Source organism: Perca fluviatilis, chromosome 9 (assembly GCF_010015445.1).
Source record: "Perca fluviatilis chromosome 9, GENO_Pfluv_1.0, whole genome shotgun sequence".
In the NCBI taxonomy this organism is placed as follows: domain Eukaryota; kingdom Metazoa; phylum Chordata; class Actinopteri; order Perciformes; family Percidae; genus Perca; species Perca fluviatilis.
The window spans coordinates 20,729,690-20,750,215 of NC_053120.1; the positions used below are offsets into that span (position 1 = coordinate 20,729,690).

Consider the following 20,526-nt stretch of genomic DNA (forward strand, 5'->3'; position numbering starts at 1 on the left):
ATCCACCATGTTTTTAATTATGTCATATAAACTCCCCCATGGGTGCTAAACAAAAACAAAAACATATGCTATAAACAAAAACACTCCTCAGATGGGCTTTTGACTAACATCTGTTTGGGGCAACATGGAAGTGTGGATACTCAACATCTTCATTTTTTAAATAGAATAGAAATGCGGCCTGTGACCTGACATATGCATTCAGGTGTCATCCCTTCATCGCTGCATCCTATTATACATTTGTGTGAAATGTTGTCATAATTAGCATAGGAATTCTTGAGTTATGGCCAGAAACGCGCTTTTGTGAAGTCACAGTGACCTTGACCATTAAAGCTTTACTGTAGTGCATAACTTTTTGACATTAATGAACGTCCGTTACATTCTAGCCATTGCCAAATGAGTTGCTACAAAGCTAATTAAGACTATCGGCTCCACAACTCTGTATTTCTCAATATGGCTATGTTCGGAAAATTATGTCCTCCAGCGACTTTCACGCGCAGAAACTCAAGTGAAGATAATTATCTCTTCTGAAGAGTCCATCATGTTTTTTTTAATCGTCCGTGTCCTCCTTGGCTACTAGCAACTGTGTGGAGGAGGGGGTGGGGACGGTGAGCAGACAATGTTGTTGTCATTACTTAAAATTCCTCATTGGGGCGACAGAAGCTACGCACCATAGCTACTACCAAAATCTTATCAGTTTATCCTTGGGTCCAAGGGGACATTTGTGCCAAATTTGAGAAATTCCATCCAGGGGGTCCCGAGATATCGCGTTTATAAGAATGGGACGGACGGGGTGCCTGGGTAGCTCACCTGGTTGAGCATGCGCCCCATGTACAGAGGCTCGGTCCTCTACGCAGAGGCCCTTTGCTGCATGTCATTCCCCCTCTCTCTCCCCTTTCAAGACTTCAGCTATCCTATCAAATAAAGGCCTAAAATGCCCAAATAATTATCTAAAAAAAAAAGAAAGAAAGGGACAGACACATGTACAGACAGACAACCTGAAAATATAATGCCTCAGGCCATGGCTGTCGCAATCTAAAAGCTTCACACTGAACAAAGCAACAAATTCATTGTAACATTTTATTTCTATTAGATTATTACCCATTAATAAGATTTACTTCTTAAAAAGGTCACGCACCTGTAATAACATTTGGCAAATGTACATATACAGTTTGCCATTTGAGGGTAGTACAAATAAACTGCACAACATGGGTAGAGGATCACCTTGTAAAGTTGATGAAATTAACATTTTAGCAGCAGTTGCCTATTTACACATCCAGCAGACACTAAGCAGCATTATCCTTCATTTGGACTCATGTTTCTGTCACCTGATGTAAGTCCAATATTTACTCTCTTTTGCTAGGTTTTGTTGGTTTTTAACATGTTTGAAATAAAATCTAATCAGTTTTAATCTTCGTATGTAGCACTGCAGCCCAGCAAAACTGACTTCAGTGTCACTATTTCAAGCCCTCTATATACAAATCGCTAATAATAATAAAATAAAATAAATGCTTATTGTAAAAAATACAGCATCAAGAAATACATTTTATTTTAACCCTTTTAAATTACAAAATCCAAATGCATATTTAACTTTCAAAATTTAAAACATTATTACTTGTTCATTGTTATCATTACAGTGAAACTAGGAAAAGACCATGACCATGATTCCTGACCCATGGGTAAAAAAAAAAACACAGAAACACCAGACCAAGTAAATAATGTTTTTAACAACATCCGTTCCCTTTCCCTGATACTCATTTTATTGTGGCTGCTGTGCGGTCGATCAAACATTTGACTCTTTCTAACTGAGGAACTACAGCACAGCTGAAATCATCATGAAATAATGAGCAGATTCACTTAACTGTATTGTTGACTCTGCTCAGGGAAAGGCACATTCAGTGCACCACAGGGCAGAAAGTTAGTTGGCAAAACTGGGCTGCTTTCTCCATTGGGTTACCTCTGAAATGTTGTTTGTGCACATTTAAACAGTGAGTCAGTTATTAAGTCTTCTTTGCATCACTTTGCATCTATGCTTTCAGCTTTGACCGATGGAGAAGCAGCCTACTCCATTGATGTGGCAGATGTCTCCTGAACAGGAACTCCGACAGTTTCAATGGACGGCAGTGAGACAGAGGATGTCCCGTCTTCTGCTGAGACCTGCAGGTCCTGTAGTGAAGGGGTTTACATCAGAAATATGTTGCACAAAAATGCTTACATGCTCAAATAAAAATATGTCTTGTAGCCGCGAATAGTACATTCTTAAACCAAAGTATATTATATTTAGAGATTTCTATCAATAAATCATTAGACATTTAGTTGCATTGCATTTTAGAAAGAGAAGGGGTTATGTTATTTGCTGCTAAAACCCTTCAAATGCCAATAAAGATTGATGAACTAAATGTACTCATATGCAGTGAAATTCTACCTCTTTATTGCTAAGGAAGTTATAGGGCTGTGAGGAGAAGTTTGAAGCTTCATCTGTAATGATGTTGCAATGTTTGCACACGTCTTTTGCTTGTCTATTTATTCTGTTTAAAGTCGGTATTTCTGCACAGTTGCAAATAAAGATTAGGCTACACTAATATTATTAGTATTATACTATTTGCATAATTATATTCAAGTGGTGGCTTAGGATTGTTTCCGACTTGTGTGATCCAAACTTTTTTTTAAATAACTCCAGAGTGTTGTTTCTGTCATAGCATAATGTTGCTATAAGTCTAAGAGCTTGATTATTATTTTATCATTATTTTATGCCCTTACTGCATTAGCCTGCTGCCTACATATTTACATATTTTATACGCATTTATCAGGGGTTGATGCATAAACTGTATAAGTGAATCCAAAACATCTCAATCAACCCCTGGAGGCTGGCTGCAGTATACGTCATAAATCCCGCCCCTTCCATGTTAGCGGATGGTACATGGACCAAACTACAAAAATAAATAATAATTTATAGTGAATAATAAATTATTCCCAAAGATGGTTTCGGTTTGTTCGTGTGTTAATTTTTTGGATAAGTTTGGTTTTTATTAGTTATTTGATGCCCAAAAAATGGGGTGAAACCTCATGATTGACAGCTGTGATTGACTCATGATTGGTCGAGCGGGTGTATGGCCGGGGCTTTGATACCGCGGCTCCACCGCCTGATCACTACTGCACAGACTCCGGTATTTTGGCTTCACTTTTGTACAGTGGGAGGAAGTCTTAACATACACGCTATGGTATTTATGTTGACAAAACTGACGAGTTATAGTTATTAAAGAACGGTAGGGTGACAAAGACAGACATTCAAAGCTTTACTCCAAAACCTCAATAAAAGCTTTGAATGGTTAAAAAAAAAAAAAAAGATTCGGTACATACCTACAAAATTATAAAATAGATCGAAGTACTAGTTGTTCACAAATGTCACATTTTTAACCATGACTATACTCATGAGAGGGCGGAGAAAAGTTCAATTCCTGGTTACAGAGAAAAAATGATTTAATTGCTAAAACTAGTTAACTAAAATTTGAATCAAAGATTTATTTCATGCACTTTTGGATATCATCAAGTTCCAGTTGCCATGGCATCCCAGTTAAAATCCACTGCACATAGAGTATAATTTGTGTTATTAAAGTTGAAACAAAGAGTTGTGGCAGCAAATAAATATGCATATTAAGCTATAACATCTATCCACGGGTGCATAAACACATTTACAAGCACAAGACAAGCTTTACAGCCATCATCAAAAGAAAAAACACAAAACAACTAAAAATATCATAAAACATGATCTATTTATTAAATACTTATTTACCAATTTATGTCCAATGTGAATATTCACCATCCCATTAGTGCAAAGCTGAAGCATTAAAACATGACAAACAGTGTACTTTGAAGTTGACATTTCATTTAAGAAGCACTATAGTATGTCTAAAGTCAGGTATTATTAAGATAAATATTATTTAGTTTAGTTAATGTATTTAAAAAAAGAACTCACCTGAACATCAGTTTGAGGAGGCCGCCTTCCTGCTCCCTGAGGTTTGGGTGCTGCACTGTCTCTGCTGAGTTTATCTTGAGAAAGCTTTTCATTCGCTTTCAGAGGTTTAGTCTTTGATGGAGAAGAATCGGATTCAGTGGGTTTAGTTTTTGTTTGGGTTGTGTTAGCAGCAACACTGCTAGCGCTCTCTCCTTCTAGATCCTCTGGTGTCTCCTGCAGGTTTTCTGAATCTGACTCAGCGGAGGGATTCTGCTCCGCCTCACGCAGCGCAGCATCCGCCTCATCCTCACTGTAGGGATACCCGGCAGTGCGTAGTGTCTCCACAACCACTTCCCTGGGTCGGTTAGGCCGCCTCTGATGAACCTGGTTCCTTTGTAATCTGCCGTCATTGACTCTGTGCCTTGGGGCATGTTGTGGCGCGTCCCCTCCCGCTAAGTGGTCACCGTCCTCGATCTCCTGGATGTGAGGCTGCGGGTGCTCCAGCTGTGGAGGAGGTGGATCCCTTCGAGGGCGGCGGAAAGGTGCAGTGATGCCATACCGGAAGGATGCCTGCACACTTCCATACACGCATACCTGTAGAAGAGTTAAATAACTATAGCAGCATATAGAGATGTTCCGATACCGATATCGGTTTCGGCTCCGATACTGCCTAAAAAGCTGGTATCGGTAAGTACTGGAGTTTATGCACCGATCCGATACCACGTAATAAAGCCCTAAAGAAAATCTACATTAAATTAGTTTATTTATGTTCTTTTTCTAACTGGAGAATAAAAGAAAGTTCGGTGGCATTCATTGTTTGTGTTTGTTCATGTTTCACACAGAGTTTAACCTGAGCCAGACCGACAACAAAGATAGAAATCATATCACATCCATACAGGGATAGTAGTATACAGTTGTTAAAACATAATAAAATATATGACACACTGGTATCGGATCGGTACTCGGTATCTGCCGATACGCAAGTTCAGGTATCAGAATCGGTATCGGGAAGCAAAAAATGGTATCGGACCATCTCTAGCAGCATAGAGACACATTGTCCGATATTATTTATTTGCGTAGTGTGCGAGTGTAAAGAGTCCTTACCACAATGGCGATCACAATAGTGAGGAGAACTGGGATCTGCAGGGTAATTGGAAGATCTTTGAGGAGGGCTACAAGGAATTCACTGATCCCCTGTCCAACATGCTTCAGCGGCTCTGTGATGAATGTTGTGATGGTAACTGCGATTGCCTAAACAGAGAGGGATGTTTAGAATGTTAACTTTGTGTTTCCACACCCATAAAGATATTCAAAACTGATACACCAAATAGCCAACTTCAGGACGACTCTTAATGTTGAATGGGAACCCATTTATATGATAGCGTGAAACGTTTCATTCTAATTCCTCAATAAATGCCAAAAAACCAAACAACATTTTGTCTAGGTTTTATTTTATGTCAGGATGCCTCAGAGGGGACTTTTGTGTAGTTAGCCGATAGCCTTGTAACAAACAGTATTATTACGCAGCATAATATAGCCTGTACGTGCACTGAAAACACATATGTGACCACATTTATGTGATAAAATGAGAGAGTAAATATTATGCTTATAATTTTGATTTATGGGATACATTCATGTCTGTATTTAGGGAGAAGAAAAACTAATTGTCATTACAATAATAGAGTGAGGAATGCGGTTTTCTTTGGGTAGCAGTGAGGCGGAACGTTTGGCTGCGGGGATTGGTAAGAGAGCGGCACCTCTGCTGTTTCATCAGAAGCAATGAGACACACCGTACCTTAATTGTTTCTGTTTTACCTGCTTTCATACAGGTTGGTAAACTGTAAATAACCCAGAAATATCCAGTTTACAAGGTTAGGCTTTATTAACATGATTGTTAAATGTTTCTGGTGATTTTGACAAGTATAAAGACAGAGAGAAAGTAAGTCTGTCCTGTCTGCGTTTTTCCACAGTGACGCCATATTTGCGCTATTAGCATGGCTTGATGTACTTTAATTACTAAAGAGGTTTCTTAAAAATGAAAGTCAAGGGAAATGTGTTCATCACAGAAACAGCAACTGACTAGAGTATGTTTTTTAAACTGTATACTGAATTAAGTGATGGACTTTAACGATACATTGTTACATTTACATGATTTTGAGTCGTTTAATAAAACAACCAGAGAAGCAATCTGGAAGGAAACGAGATGCACCGTATCTTCATTGTTCCCATTTTACCTGCTTTCATACAGGTTACATTTCAGTTACTGTGGCACTCATCCCTGGGACCCGTAACATCATAGTGACCTACTGTACATACCTTGGTTGGAGGTACCAGCAGAATGGGGTTGACCATGAGGACTTCATAGTATTTCTTACAAGGGTCACCTTGAAGAGTCCAGGTGCTTCTGAACCACTCTGCAAAAACACGACAAAAAAAAACAGTAGCACTTTTGGCCAGGCCAGTCAAACCAAGTTTGACTGGCATTACCAGTTCATACACGCCGAGTTGGGCCGAGTCGCACCCGAGATGGACAATCTCCGGAGTTGGGCAAAAAGCGTGCCTGACCCAACTCCAAGTGGGTTGCGGTAACGTAAAAAAAAGAAAAATGTGTGTTTTTTAAAAATGTAATGTGCACTAGACAATGTTTGACTGATGTGCATGGGCCAGTGGTGGTGAATGGACCCATACATGGATCAGCAGAAAGATACACACCTGGCAACAACTTATTTTCATTGTTTCAAATCAATCCACCAATAGCCCTAACAGGGGGCTTTGAAATAAACTTCAACGTGGTAAAAGTACCAAACGTTATTACATCATGGATTTAACAAGAAGCATGGACATTATCATCATACGTTTTGTCATCGCAGTGTAGTGAAAACGATGTATCTTCACATTTCTTGATTTGGAATTTGTTAGACGGACTGAAGCGGCTTTAATCAATATTTTCATACTAACGATGTATCAAATGATAATGGAGCAACTATATGTTATATATATATACACTTGTAATTGGGTCACCTTTCAAGCTATCACTCCAGTCAATTTTCTTCACTCCAGTGCATTTTTCGTAGGCGTTATCCATCTTCGCTAGGTTGCTTTGGTGTTCGGCAAAGGCAATCTGGAAAGAAAAAAAAAAAAAAGCTTTAATGGTATTACAAACTTATCTGTCTAAACAAAAGCATGGAATGCCATTTAAACAACAGCAAGGGAATTTCACCTTGTACAGATAAAGCCAGTTCCAGATAATACTGACGAAGAAGCAGACAGCAAACAGTCTAGTGAACTGCATGAACCAGGAGACCTTTGACCACAGCTGAGTGCATATGATGGCCACTATGACCAGAACACCCAGCCCAATCTGGAACACAGACAGAACAATTACAATAAAATTTGAGAATTACAATTTTTGAGTACAATTTGACCCACACACATGGCCAAGAAATTGTCTTTCTGCAGGAGAAATGTAGCTTGTGTTTTTATCTAATCCCAAACCTGATTATGGAACCCAGGTTTCTAGTTGTTACATGATGTTTAAGAAATGAGTTTACTGGAGAAAGCCGACCCGGTTACTTGTGTGCAATCATATACCACTGAGAGTGAAGCGGCAACAGGTTCTTGTTTGAGTACTGCGTTGACTTAAGGAAAAAAAACAATCACAGAAATCTGCTTTATTCAGCCATTACATTTGAGCTTTTGGGTATTATACAATTCTGGTGTTTTTTACCAAATTATCTAGTGTGCAAGAGAAAGAGTTAAATTTTCTCTTTACATAAACCAGGTACTCCAGTTTTGCAACACGCAGTTCAGTCTCACTTAAGACACATGCAAAAAAAAATAATAATAATAATATATATATAATAAATATCAGACTACACATTTTAAAGCTTTGACTATGAACGTTAATTGTAGCACATGACTGAAGTATCGTAAAGACCCACAAACAAAAATTTCAGATTAATAAATGAGGCTTACTTTTAATAGTGTGTCAAGCTCCACTCCAAAGGTGTCTTCAAAACGCCACTTCCAGGCCTCGTAGTCATGCGGTCTAAGATCTACCAGTATCTGACTAAGGGCATTGTCCAGAGCCCCTGTTCTCCAGCTGTCTTCGCCCTCCAGAAGTGTCTGAATCTCTGTCATGGCTTGTGAGGACAGCCTGATTTTGGCATCATAGAGGATGTCCGTGGAGTCACTGGGCTGGGGAGCAAAAGGGACAGGTAGCATTGTCAAATGTAGGCCACATGATGATTACAAGAAAGGTTCAGTAAAATGCATTTAAGATTAGCAAAGATGTATTCAAAGCCACATAACACAGCATAATATAATACTTGTGAATTGACCACATACCAAACCAACTCTTTGTATTTCCTTCCGGAGTCTGGTAAGGAATCGTTTAAACACTGGATTGCATGAAGGCTGCTGAGACATGGCCGTGATTCTCTTGTTTAATTCTTCATTCTGATGAAAGCAAAGCAGAACAGTGTCTCCGATGTGTCCAGCAACCTTATGCTCATTCATTTTGAGGCATCTAAAGCCTACCTGTCATGTCAAGCACCAATTTTTAGGCTTTTTGTATTGTTGTCAGTGTTGTCAACAAGTCATCTTTGCTCAAGCCCCAAGTCTGAAGTTATTTGGTCTAGGTCAGTTATTTTTTGGGGCCAAGTCACGTCACAGGTTACATCAAGTCGAGTCCCAAATGAAGTCACTTTTTTTTTTTCTACACCCAAGTTTTACCCGTAGTACCCGGTCTTTATAAAGAGAAAAGACAAGGTAGGGGTAAGGAGTCTTTAAAGGCTACGGGTTGCCATAGCAAGAAGTTTGACTGGCAGCTAGTCATCCAATCATGACAATCACATATTGGGGAGCTTTTTGAGTTGTCATGATTCACAGTTTGCGCTGCTGCTGCTGCATAGCACACTTGATATTTAGACAGAAACATGAAAACATTAAATTATATTATTTTATATTTAACAGCTAAAATTCAAACTTATGAATACACGTAAGTAATCCGAGTCATCATGCCTCAAGTCAAGTCATTTATTTTTTGTCAAGTCAACTCGAGTCGACTTGAGTCCAAGTCACCAAGTCTCAAGTCCACATCTCTGATTGTTGTCTTAATCTTTGCCAGTTTTTGCCAACTGTTCCTATTCGTTTCTCTAATGTTTAAACAAAAAAATGTCCCCAATAGGGTGGTAAATGTCTAGAAAACATAGATAAACAAATCAATCCATTAAAAAGGTCTAAATTCTCAATAATTAATTATTCAAATTTTTATTTATAATTTAACTCATTTTGCACAATTGTTTTAACTTGTGTATCTGTTGCACTTAAGAACATGATTGATCGATTGATATTTATTGAATTATATTCAGACACTACTGATTACGGTTTGAATCTGCCTGTAAATAAAGATGTAAATGATTGCTATTATCTGCAGAGAACATCGTCTGCCGTGGTATAGCTGTAGACACTCTTGTACAGTAATTGGTTTCCTCAGAAGAACGAACCACCAACCTGTCTCTGTAGAGCCTCTACTTGTTTGCTACACGGCGTCGGCTCCACCTGGCCGTGGTCCTGAGTATACTCTCTTCTCTTGGTGGGCACATTGTCATAGTTTGCTGGCTGCAAGCCATACATACACACGCATTAAATATCACAGCAGAGATATTAACACAGCTTCAGAGCATTAGGGCAATTGCAACGTTAGCAAATGCAATTCGGCCAGCGTAGACATTTAACATCACCTAACCTCTGCAGGCTTCCTCATCGTCTTGGTGCTTGCATCGTAGTTGAGCATGTCATAGGGGTCTATCCAGTCCTCGTCCTGCTGTCCTGTGGCAGCCAGAGACAGGCTGCATACCAGGACAATGAGGAGCATCCTGGTAGAGAAACGATGGTACTTTCTCAAGTAACCGTCCATTATTAGAGCTAACTAGCTGCAGTAAGAACTTCCAAGACTTAAAAGTGAAAGCAAGGTGGCTAACGTTAGCTATTCAACAAAGTTGAGTTAACAACTTAACTCGACAAGCTAACGTAATGGTAAACACTTTGATACGCGAATGCTACAATAATACGCTGAATATTAAATACGTTCCACTCTAACAACACAACAAACATAACAGCCGCTTCTTTGGAGTTTTACGGCTGCCAGAGCCGCTCTACGATACAACCGTAACGTACGTACGTCGCAAAGGCTCAAGGGAAAAGTAGTTTTCAGAGTATATATATTATTTTAGTAAAAATAACAAAAAATATGTATTGGGTTTTCCTTTGGAAGAATAAAATTATGTGATGACAAGTGCTCAGCAAAGGATAAAGAAAAATATCATTTAAGTGAAATTATTTAAGTAAATTCAAAAGAAAAAAACATTACTCAAGCTGAGTCATACTCAGTGGTGGAAGAAGTATTCAGATCCTTTACTGAAGTAAAACTACTAATACCCCACTGTGAAAATACTCCACTAAAAGTCCTGCATTCGAAAACTTACTTTAAGTAATAGATGTAAGTATTATCAGTAAAAAGTACTCATAGTAAAAGTTGTGTGCAGCAAACTGTTCCCTGTAAGTGTTTTACTTTTCTGTTCTTGGATTAATGTTACTGCTGCATTAATGTGTACATTTTATTTCACTGCTGTAGATGTTTAAGGTTGTGCCGATTTAAACTCCTTTTTACACTGTTGGGTAGTTTAATCTAGAGCAATGCATCATATTCTATAAGATCATCATATGTTTGTATCGTTGCTTTCCTGTGAGGACCACATCTCTCTAAAAAGCTAATTAAGAAAGTTAAAGGAATGAAGGTTCTACTTTTTTTCTTTTTCTTTTTTTAAATCACAGGAAACACTTTATTAAAGATTCAACAAAACATTTATTGCAAAAATGTGTATATAATATTTACATTAATAGCAACATTTCTGGAGAATACATTTATTTTTTAACTTGATTTCTGCCATTTACAGTTTAGCTGTTCAGTGAAACCACTCCGTTTACATAGTTCAAGTTCAAATAATCTACATCTTCAGAAAGACATACAGAGAACACCAGTATTTAAGTACCCACAGAACATATCCAAATGGGTTTTCAGGAACCTTAGCAAAAGTTGCTAAAAAGATAGCATCCATTTGAATGACCAAAACTCATTTTAGCCTCTGGACATGATTACAAGAGCCCAAACTGCGGCATCTTAGCTCACATAGCTCCATAAATGCTCACTTGCAACATGAGATCAGGCAAAGTTTAATAGTTAGGAAGGCAAGACTGTGAGAGTGCTACGGGTTCAAATTTATCTTCCTCTTCGCCCTCTACCACTCTTCATCCCTCCTCTGCCACCCTTTGCATGTCCTCCTCTTCCTTTACCACCTTTTCCTTTGCCCCCTTTAGTCTGCTGTTCTTTCCTCTGCATCCCCCGCATGTCTTTCTTCAGGCGTCCATCCACCAGTTTGAAGGCTCCCTTAACACCAGCGGGCCTCCTCACCTTCTTGCCAGCTCCCTTTTTGGTCACAACGTATGTGACTTCTCTCTTCTCCTTTCCCAGGCCAGCTTTCTTGTAGATACTTACATAATGAGAAAAAGACAAGACAATGATTTAAATTGTGTTATTGATACAATTATCCACAAGAAAGCATTTAGTTTAATGAAGTCATAATTTTCTTTTGAAGTGTGGCTCCAACACGACAGGTGTGATGTCATACCCCTTCAGCTGAGCCATTTTCTCCCTCTCAGAGATGTCCACTGTGTTGACAACTGCCTCTGCTTTTTTCTTAGCCTGCTCCATCTTCTTCAGCATCTGGAAACATCATAGAGAAACTTACAAATCAAGATCTAAAGAAATACTTTGCCAGAGGTTGCCTAAATTAAAAAGGTTTTTGTTCGAAAACAAAAACAGATCTATCAGCTGTAGTGATTTAAATAAAGATCCAGTTTTATGTCTGATCATCTTTTAGCATTGTCAGCCTTTTTTCCAATCAACTGTTGCACCATTGTACATTTCCTAGATCTTACCCTCCTCTTCTTCCTGGCCTTGGCCTCTGCAACTCGTTTGATGGGTCGGGCATCGATCTCCTTCCATTTTTGTTTGAACTCCTCGACCATCTCCTTGGTGACCGGCACCGGCTTCTTCCGGTGTTTCCGTTCGTCATCCAGGAACCACTCCGGTACATCCCACTGCTCCTCGGAGCTAGCAAACCTGCAGGAGCATCATACAATCAGCTTGCTCTACAGGAATCTTTCAAACATGTACCCGTTTTAGAATTAGATACTGTGTGTGTAAACCCTGTGGTGTTAATGCATGTGGCACCTCGACACAGATTTTAGCAGTAGGAGAAATCACATTATTTTCAAATCAGTCTGGTGTTATTCTATACTTGTTATTGTCCTCCCTACAATTTTTCTGTGGCACTCAACCCTAAAGCCATTTGTTTCCATCCATCCATACATCCATCCATCCATACTCCATTTTTAAATGGAAGCGAGTATTTACAACAGCAGGACTTGGGCGCCCAGATAGCTCAGTTGGTAGAGCGGGCGCCCATATATAGAGGTTTACTCCTCGACGTAGCGGGCCAGGGTTCAACTACGACCTGCAGCCCTTTGTTTCATGTCATCCCCCCCCCACACCTCCTGTTTCATGTCTTAAGCTATCCTGCCAAAAATGCAGAAAAATGACTCTTAAAACAGAACAGCAGGACGTTCTATGCGGGAATTTAGTAATAAAAAAAATAAATAAAAAAATTAAAAACTAGTGCCCATGTCCATCATAGGACAGAACATGTCACCCAGTGCGATTGTGTGGCTGATTTACATGTTTGTAAAAATGATATCAGGTTTTGGCAATACAGGCACTTGTAAGTAGAAACAATACTTTGTTGAATTTGTAGACAATAAGAAAGACTTCAACCGGATACTTTAATTACTGTAAGCTTTGTGAGACAATTTGAACTGAAAAGTGGGCACACAATTGGGATACCTCACACGCACTCACACACCTGTGGAAAGAGCCGTCCAACAGGTCCCTGGCTCTCTTCTTAGACGTGGCGATCTGACAGCCCAGGGCCAGGCCCTCTGCATCCAGGATCCTGGCTTTCTTACCTGAGGAGCACAGGACCCACACACATGCACAGAGTTACACAGAAACATGAAGAGGACGCACTTTAACTGGCTGCAAGTACATGCACAGAAGAGGTCATTGTCGTTTTGGTTATGCAATTGCTTTTGAGTTGATGACATTTGATTTAAGATGCCTCGTTTCTCTTGTGTTATAAGTTCAGGAGTTTCCAAAAGTTAGGATATGTGTAGGTTGGAGTTCACCAGCCAAACCCCCCTGACGTATGAATGCATCTCATACTCACTGATGCTTTCTACAGGAACAACTTGGAGGTCAACGTCATTCGCCTCTCCCGACATCCCTCCTGCTCCTTTAGTGACCTGCTTCATCTTCATTATCTCCCTTGAAAAAGGAGCAAAGTATTAAATGATTAGTGTAATTACTTATTGTCAATAGTATGAATCAAATTGGATCCATATATTTAGAACAGAAAACAGCATAGACAGCCACAAGAAATTAGGTTTTACTTCTCATCATCGCTGCTGTCATCCGAGTCACTGTCACTCTCATCTTCAGCTTGCTTTGAAGGTCCCGCCTTTTCCTTCTCTGGCGGAGCAGCCTCCTCCTCCTTCTCCTCCTCTTCTTCAGCTTTCCTCTTTTTGCCTTTTCCAAAAGAAGATCCAAAAATGTCATTATTTTGCCAGCCCCATTTTTATTAGAACTACTATCCTTTAATAAGTGATATTTTAAACTATTATAGCACTATGTCAGTTTCTTTTTTTTTAACAAAAAAATCTGTTTTGGACGTATGAATAAATGAATGTGAAACTTTTACCCATTCTTTTGTTCTGAAGCCACTCGGTCTGTCGGAGCTCACTCTCTGCATCTCCTTCCAGGTCAATCTCAGAGAAGATGCCCTACAGAGCAAAAGGACGGCAGGGTCAAAGGTCACGGGTCACACAGAAATCAACTCATTTACAGGCGACAGATCTTTATACAGCCACCATTTTGTGTAACTGTCAACATGAACATTGTATCCATTACATTATGAGAGCACAAGTGGACAAACCTTGCTGAACCACAGGTTGGTCTCTCGTTCCTTCTTTTCATCTTTTCCTTCCAGTTCCACCAGCAAACCACTATCCTGGCCTTCTTCCTCCTCCTCCTCCTCAATGAACTTTACTCTGGAAAACAGACATAAATAAGCTAAGCAAATCTAAATAAGAGTACAATTAATAACGGAGGGTATGACATAGGGATGGGCGATATAGACGATATGTAATATAAACGATCCAAAATTGGCCTACGATAGAGATTTTAATTATATTGCACTATCACGATAATTCATGTTGATGACGCAATCTATCCGTGAAGTTTAGAGCCACGAGCTGCAACGCGTCATCGTCATCTTGAGTAAACATGACTAAAAGCGAAACAAGAAGCTGGTGAAAAAGACCGGTGCAACATCCATTATTTGGACTTGGTTTGGATTTAAGCTGGTCGAGCCGTACCATGGAGCCTTTCACCAGCCTGACAGTTCACTATATATAACGGACATTTGGAATCTGGGCAGTCGGTGTTTGCAGATGTTGTACTTCCCCGCTATATATATGTATGTATGTATATGTATATGTGTATGTGTATGTGTATGTGTGTGTGTGTGTGTGTGTGTGTGTGTGTGTGTGTGTGTGTGTCTTTGCCTAATACTGAAAGTATTTTCAGTACAGTGTCTGTTCCGTAACTAAACAGACACCAGTTTTTCCTGTTCTCTGCATCTTGGGTGGCATTTAAGAACCAAGGACTTAAACTTACTAAGTGTAGTGCCTTTTAGAATGGTTTGCACTAAAGAGAAGACACCCAATACTTTAAGCTTTTTCTTTGACAAAGTCTCTGCAACTAGTGTACTTGAATTTTATTTATCTGCAACATTATGTTGTATAATTACAGTTTTGAACAATAAATGTTCTCAAAACTACATACTCTTTCTTTCTCTTTTAAAAAAAAAAAAAAAAAAAAAAAAAAAAAAAAAAAAATATATACATTTAGCAGTTTGGTTTTCCTTAGGGTCTATGTAACCTGGTCTGAAATGGTTCTATTATAATCGATATATATCGCGATATATATCCTTATCGCAAGAGGCTGCAATGTATATCGCAATATGGATTTTAGGCCACATCGCCCATCCCTAGTATGACACTTGTCTTCTTTCTGCGAAAGTAGGATGTTATTTCCAAAACATGGCAGGAACAGAATTTCAAATAGTGGACTGACTTGTTTCATGCATGTTACTTCACTTACTTCTTCTTTGGTACGTTCTTCTCCAGCTCTTTCTGTCTCTGCTCCACCTCTTCCAAGTCATCATCATCTAAGTCAGAGGCCAGGGACATTTTATCCGCCTCGTCATCGTCTTCTTCAGACAGGTAAAGGTCTTCATCTTCTTCTACCAGGGTGTCTGCCACCTGCATGTCCCCCTTGGATATATCAGTGAGCGCCTGAAGGAGAGAGGTGAATACCAAAGGAGCATCAAATTAGCATTGGGACAATAAGTTATGGAGACTGAAGCTTTATTTGTTTGACTTAAATCTCTAAGGCCAAAGGGCCACTGAAAAACTTTTGGCAGTAGATGATCCCAAATCTCCACCAACTGATGTCAACAACTTAAAGTACCAAACAGAATTAACCAACCAAGCCCAATAAGGAGCTTTGCATCCGTATGTGTGCGTCTGTGTTTCGGCATCACCTTTTGCTTCTTGATGGTGCCAAGGGAAAACATGGAAGAGTCATTGGAATCTGCGATGGAGACACCAGGCAGGTCCATCTTCAGCTCCACCCTCTCCCTCAGCTTCCTCCGCTCCTTCAGCAGCTTCCTCTTCTTCCTGATGAAGCATGAAAAGTTATTCAAACTCTTTACTTAAGAAATGTCAAAACCGCAGGTTCCAATTTCATATATTTCCACTAAAACCACATCAAGGGTAAGAGGTTAAGATGATAAGGTCTATCAAAGTGCTGCTGGTTCAATCAAGCATATTGTAACAACTACTTCACAACCCTGCTTGTGGGGTCTGTTGCAACTTAGTAGTGCAACAAACAGTCCTGCGACTGTTTGTTGCACTACTAAGTTGCAACAGACAGAAAATAACAGAAAAAGTTAAATCCTGAGTAGAAAGAAAAAAGTAATCCTCAACAATTTAAGTGTCGTACCGTTTGAGCTCAGCCACCTCCTCCGCTTTCAGTTCTGCCAGTTTCTTTTCCATTTCTTCCTCCTCGTCATCCTCTTCTACCCCCTGCTTCTCTTTCTTCTTGTCGGTTTCGTCCTCTGAAGCACCCTTTTCTTCATCAGAACTCAAGCTAAAAACAAAGCAAAGAGATGTTTTTCCAATCTCCTATTACACATTCTGGCAAAGACAATAATCTTTCAGTGGCTTTTTGTAAATGTGCTGTAAAGACTTTACTTGATCTCCGGATCAGGCTGTTTGGCATCATCCTTCAGTTTTTTGGCCAGGAATTTTCTCAGCTTGGACCTCCAGGTCAGCAGCAGGCTGCATATGTGAGGATGGAGAAAAGAACACACATGAATGCTTGAGTCACTTATCTCTACCTAGATTAAAAAAAAAAAAAAAAGGTACTGAAAAACTGACTTACCGGAGCTCTTTACGTCCCAACACTTTGATGTCACGACAACACTCCTTTATCTCATCACTGGTGGCCGGGTGAGACTGCAGGTCTGTGTTGTCAAAGGTGATCTGAGGGAGGAATTTTTCTTAGATTTTCTTTTCTGTGTCCTCTTTCTGTCTCTCTCACACTGAGGTTTTTTGACGTCAGTTTACATTACATACATCGTACTATGGACTGTAACATCTAATAATCCGGTCCAGAGTAATTCTTCATAAATCTTAAATTTTTCTCAACATCCTTCCCCTTACAGCTGCAATTTATATTTTAAAGGATTTTCTATGAAACTGCAGACCACCAGCATCGGTGTTTGACAAGTTAAAGTAGTACAGAGATCTCACCTCACTGGCTTTGTCCAGGAAGTCTATGGCATTGTCGGCTTTCAGAAACGCTGTCACAGTGAAACTGTGGTGGAGTGTCAGATCACCATCTGTGTATCCCTCCGCCTGGAACAAAAGTAAAGCTGCCTGGTCAATAAAACATGCAATATTGGTGTCAAATGTGGGCTGTTTCCTCCAAAGTCAACTCCGGTCACACCATATCGACTACCTCAACATATGAATGTTGATTTTGGTGTTCGTATTGTGACCAAACACTTGAAAGTTTCTGTTAAATGATGGATCATCCAAGATTCAATTATCCCATACAGTGTACATGCCTTTGGCTTCTTCACAGGAATCAGATCCCTCACAGTCTTGGCCTGCACTTCCACCTCTTTGAACGCATGTTTGGGGTCAAAGAACTTACTGTCGATTTTGTCTGGGGCAACAAAACCTGGTAAGAAAAAGACAAATTTGGTTTAGATGTAATCTGCAGAAGCGGCTCAGAAATAAGTTTTTCTCTTCATCACAGACTGTAATATGTAGCTCCCACTGACCCTGACAGATGACAAAGATCTCGGCGGACTCGTTCCTAGATGCCTGTGGCTTGGTAGCCTGCACCTTCTTGAATAACTGCTGGAAGATCCAGAGCAGTGGCTGGTAGTCTTTGGAGCGGAAGACCTTGGTGACGAAAGTACCACCTTTGGTCAGAAAGTCACAGGCCAACTTCAGGGCCATGAGGGTCAAATGAGCTAGAGATGAAGCCAGGGACAAAGTGAGATTTTGTGACATTAGGTTCAAATACTATCCATTATGACAAGTGCCTATTAGAAACTACTCAGGGATGTGATTTGGACACAAACACTAGAGGAAATAAAGGTAAGAACATTTCATTTTCCACTCAAACTGCATTCAAATGTTGAACAAAAATGTGATTTTATAAATTATTTATGTATTAATATTTTTGGACACATGGCACTTCTAAATTATCTGGTTATTTGACTCAGCGGCAAATGTTTGCTTTGGCTGCACCTACCTTGTGAGAAGGCATCATGTTGCCAGTTGGCTCCCACATTCGGGGCTCCGTCATTTAACACAACGTCGACCTTCCAAGTCTGCAGTTCCTTTCGTAAAGCCTGTATATGGGACAGACAGTATCACGTTTAACAAACCCATGTTTAGAACTATCCTATAGTTTGGGAATTTACAGAGCAGGTGTTTAATGCCATGGGACAATCTGTGTCTACAGCGTCATATTTTTGGCAGGGCTATTAAATTGGTATCCAGCCAGGACACTGATGTCGGTTTTCCTTCAGTGACGTGCTGAACTCTGCAGTAGCTGCCTCACCGTTCTGCATTTGTCGGTGGTGATGTCTTCCTGCAGCAGCACCACGTTGGGGATGGGCTTGATGGGCACCAGGTCAACACCTGACGAGAGGAAACACTTTTTGAAACTTGTCTCACCGTATCTCACTAATCAAAATTAGACTGCAATTAGTTTATTCCAAAACAACCAATGAGACTTATTTAAACAACTGACTTCAAAATACTTAGCAGAGGCAGAACAAGTTATCATCAGATAATCATACTGATGACATAACACTCACCAATGATGAGACTGGATACAGGCATAAACTTGGACGCAACCTGCAACCTGGAAGGAGATTTTGAATCATGAGTGTATTCATTGTGCTACCTATATTCCACAATATACATTTCTCATCTCCATCTTTTAGACATTCAAATACATAGCCCCATTTGTGACCTCGACACTCCGGACATTAACTTTTATTTTGATAAATTGTGCATAAATGCAGTGACATTCACAGTAAACTAGGCTCGATGTAAACTGATAATTTGTGTTAATTGATCTTGATGCGTGGCATATCGTCACAGCCCTTTGACGATCAGCTGATTAAGGTAGTAATTGCATCAGCTGGTGTATAAAAGCCAGAAGCTGTCATTCAGTTAGGTGCCTTTGGTTTGTAGCCATACGTTTTTTTGACCGCTGTTTCGTACAGCTCAGAACGTGATTGTGAGTTGAAATTGTTTTGTTATAGCCTTTATTTTGCTCAGCTGTCAATGCCTGTGCAGCATCTGGTAAGGACAGTTCATTATTTTTGTGGAAAAGACGAAAATGGATCACATTAAAGTTGGAGTGATAAAGAAAAATAAACGTGGAAACAAAAGGAACACAGTGGAGTTATTCTGAGTCTTGTTTAACCCTTGTGTTGTCTTCCCGTCAACCTTGGAAAAAAAAGTTTTTCACAGTTTGTTTGCTTTTTCCAACGTTTTAAATTGTTAAAATGTTCTTCTCAACGTTTTCAGCGCTTATTTCTACGTCCCATATTTTCTGATATAAAACAAAAATTGAAAGCTGGTCAATGTGACCCGAAGTCAACACAAGGGTTAAGTCCAAAGAACAAATTTGTAATAGCACAATTAACAACCCTAAATGAATAACGTTACTGAAGTAGGGTTGAACTACAACATTTATTGAAAGCAATAGATCTTAGAAGGATTTTCTGAATGTCTACACGTTCCACAGGATGAAATAACCGAGCGTTTACTTTGTGTCCCTCTATGTCTCTAAAGTTTGGGCATCCCAGCTTTAAAACAGATAATTAGCATCTGATCGGGTGTTGACAGGCAGCTCACCATCCACCAGGAGCAGCACACAGGTCGACCAGAGCTCTGGCTTTCTGTAGAAACTGAAATTTACGGTTGAGCTGGATGAGTTTGAAGGAAGAACGAGAGCGATAACCTGAAAAACACAAAACACGATGTTATCAGACAGCTGCGACTCCAAAATCCTGATTCAGCACACCTTGATTTAGTGTTAGCGAGTTGGCTAGCACTTCTGCTAATGCTGATATCTAACGTTACTTAAATGCTTAACGTTACAGTCTCAAGCTTATGTTTCCTAGGAGTGGTACTAACGTTACCTGTTTCTTTAGCCAGATGGTAGAATTTATCTTTTCTGGTTTTTCCGACTTTGAGTTTCTTCCCCATATTTGTGGTTTTTACACTTTACTCTAACACAAAAATATCACCAAGCACTCAAATGTCCATGAAAACAACACGTGTGGCTGTCTCGGCGCAGACGTTTAACGTCACACTGCACGTATTTCTTCTTCTTCTTCTTCTCCTTCTTCAGATTTTTTGCCCCCGTTGCTTACGGGACGTTTCCGCCACCTGCTGTTTGTATGGCAGAATGCAATCCAACATCCAGTAGTCAGAAGTCACTTAATACGTTTAATTAAGTCTTGTTAGTACAGTTTGAAGATTTAGGTTCTTCAGTCATGTAATTGGATTTTGAGAAGCTTTCCACTTTAATCCCTCAACTTTTTAAAGGTAAATTTGGTGCTTTTAAGTCCATCACATGTTAATGCTAGTTACTACTTTTCTGATTTAAGTTTTTAATTATCAAACATGTAAAGTCATGAAAAAAATATGATTCATTAAACCAGGGGTCTTCGACTTTTTTAGACCAATGACCCCTTATCCTTTTTTTTTTTTGCTGATTTTAAATGTCTTAC

The 20,526-nt window shown here is 39.6% G+C and overlaps 2 protein-coding genes across 3 annotated transcripts; both read right to left on the reverse strand.

Moving 5' to 3' along the window:
• Positions 1-1,059: 1,059 nt before the first annotated feature.
• clcc1 (chloride channel CLIC-like 1) lies at positions 1,060-10,117 on the reverse strand. 2 transcript variants are annotated; one of them, XM_039812254.1, is made up of 11 exons: positions 9,702-10,117; positions 9,467-9,574; positions 8,300-8,410; positions 7,928-8,149; positions 7,173-7,313; positions 6,974-7,073; positions 6,269-6,366; positions 5,057-5,203; positions 3,974-4,546; positions 3,791-3,835; positions 1,060-2,163 (listed from the first exon to the last, which is right to left on the reverse strand). In XM_039812254.1, the coding sequence occupies exons 1-11, from the start codon at positions 9,870-9,872 to the stop codon at positions 2,059-2,061; spliced, it is 1,821 nt and encodes a 606-aa protein (XP_039668188.1). In that variant the 5' UTR covers positions 9,873-10,117; the 3' UTR covers positions 1,060-2,058. The 2 variants fall into 2 exon arrangements, with proteins under 2 accessions (XP_039668188.1, XP_039668189.1); XM_039812255.1 differs by lacking the exon at positions 3,791-3,835 and having other exon boundaries at positions 9,702-10,116.
• A 683-nt stretch (positions 10,118-10,800) lies between these two features.
• On the reverse strand, positions 10,801-20,099 carry ftsj3 (FtsJ RNA 2'-O-methyltransferase 3). Its single transcript, XM_039812063.1, has 21 exons — positions 19,933-20,099; positions 19,646-19,751; positions 18,595-18,641; positions 18,336-18,415; positions 18,024-18,123; positions 17,545-17,739; positions 17,326-17,441; positions 17,009-17,113; positions 16,638-16,738; positions 16,448-16,534; positions 16,197-16,343; positions 15,736-15,871; positions 15,294-15,487; positions 14,065-14,179; positions 13,831-13,912; positions 13,523-13,658; positions 13,300-13,397; positions 12,937-13,039; positions 11,954-12,137; positions 11,644-11,738; positions 10,801-11,505 (listed from the first exon to the last, which is right to left on the reverse strand). Exons 1-21 carry the CDS (start codon positions 19,997-19,999, stop codon positions 11,235-11,237), a joined length of 2,565 nt encoding a protein of 854 aa, XP_039667997.1. The 5' UTR covers positions 20,000-20,099; the 3' UTR covers positions 10,801-11,234.
• Between the last annotated feature and the right edge of the window lie 427 nt (positions 20,100-20,526).

What these genes read in the sequence shown, in the direction of transcription:
- ftsj3 (XM_039812063.1), bottom strand. Translation starts at nt 19,999, where the DNA reads ATGGGGAAGAAACTCAAAGTCGGAAAAACCAGAAAAGATAAATTCTAC. An exon ending in TCCTGGACAAAGCCAGTGAG is followed by an intron (nt 16,739 to 17,008) that starts GTGAGATCTCTG and finishes TTCCTCCCTCAG; the next exon opens with ATCACCTTTGACAACACAGA. An exon ending in AGGCCAGGAAGAAGAGGAGG is followed by an intron (nt 11,739 to 11,953) that starts GTAAGATCTAGG and finishes TGATGTTTCCAG; the next exon opens with ATGCTGAAGAAGATGGAGCA.
- clcc1 (XM_039812254.1), bottom strand. Translation starts at nt 9,872, where the DNA reads ATGGACGGTTACTTGAGAAAGTACCATCGTTTCTCTACCAGGATGCTC. An exon ending in ACTGGCTTTATCTGTACAAG is followed by an intron (nt 7,074 to 7,172) that starts GTGAAATTCCCT and finishes TTTTCTTTCCAG; the next exon opens with ATTGCCTTTGCCGAACACCA. An exon ending in CTGGAGTGATAGCTTGAAAG is followed by an intron (nt 6,367 to 6,973) that starts GTGACCCAATTA and finishes GTGTTTTTGCAG; the next exon opens with AGTGGTTCAGAAGCACCTGG.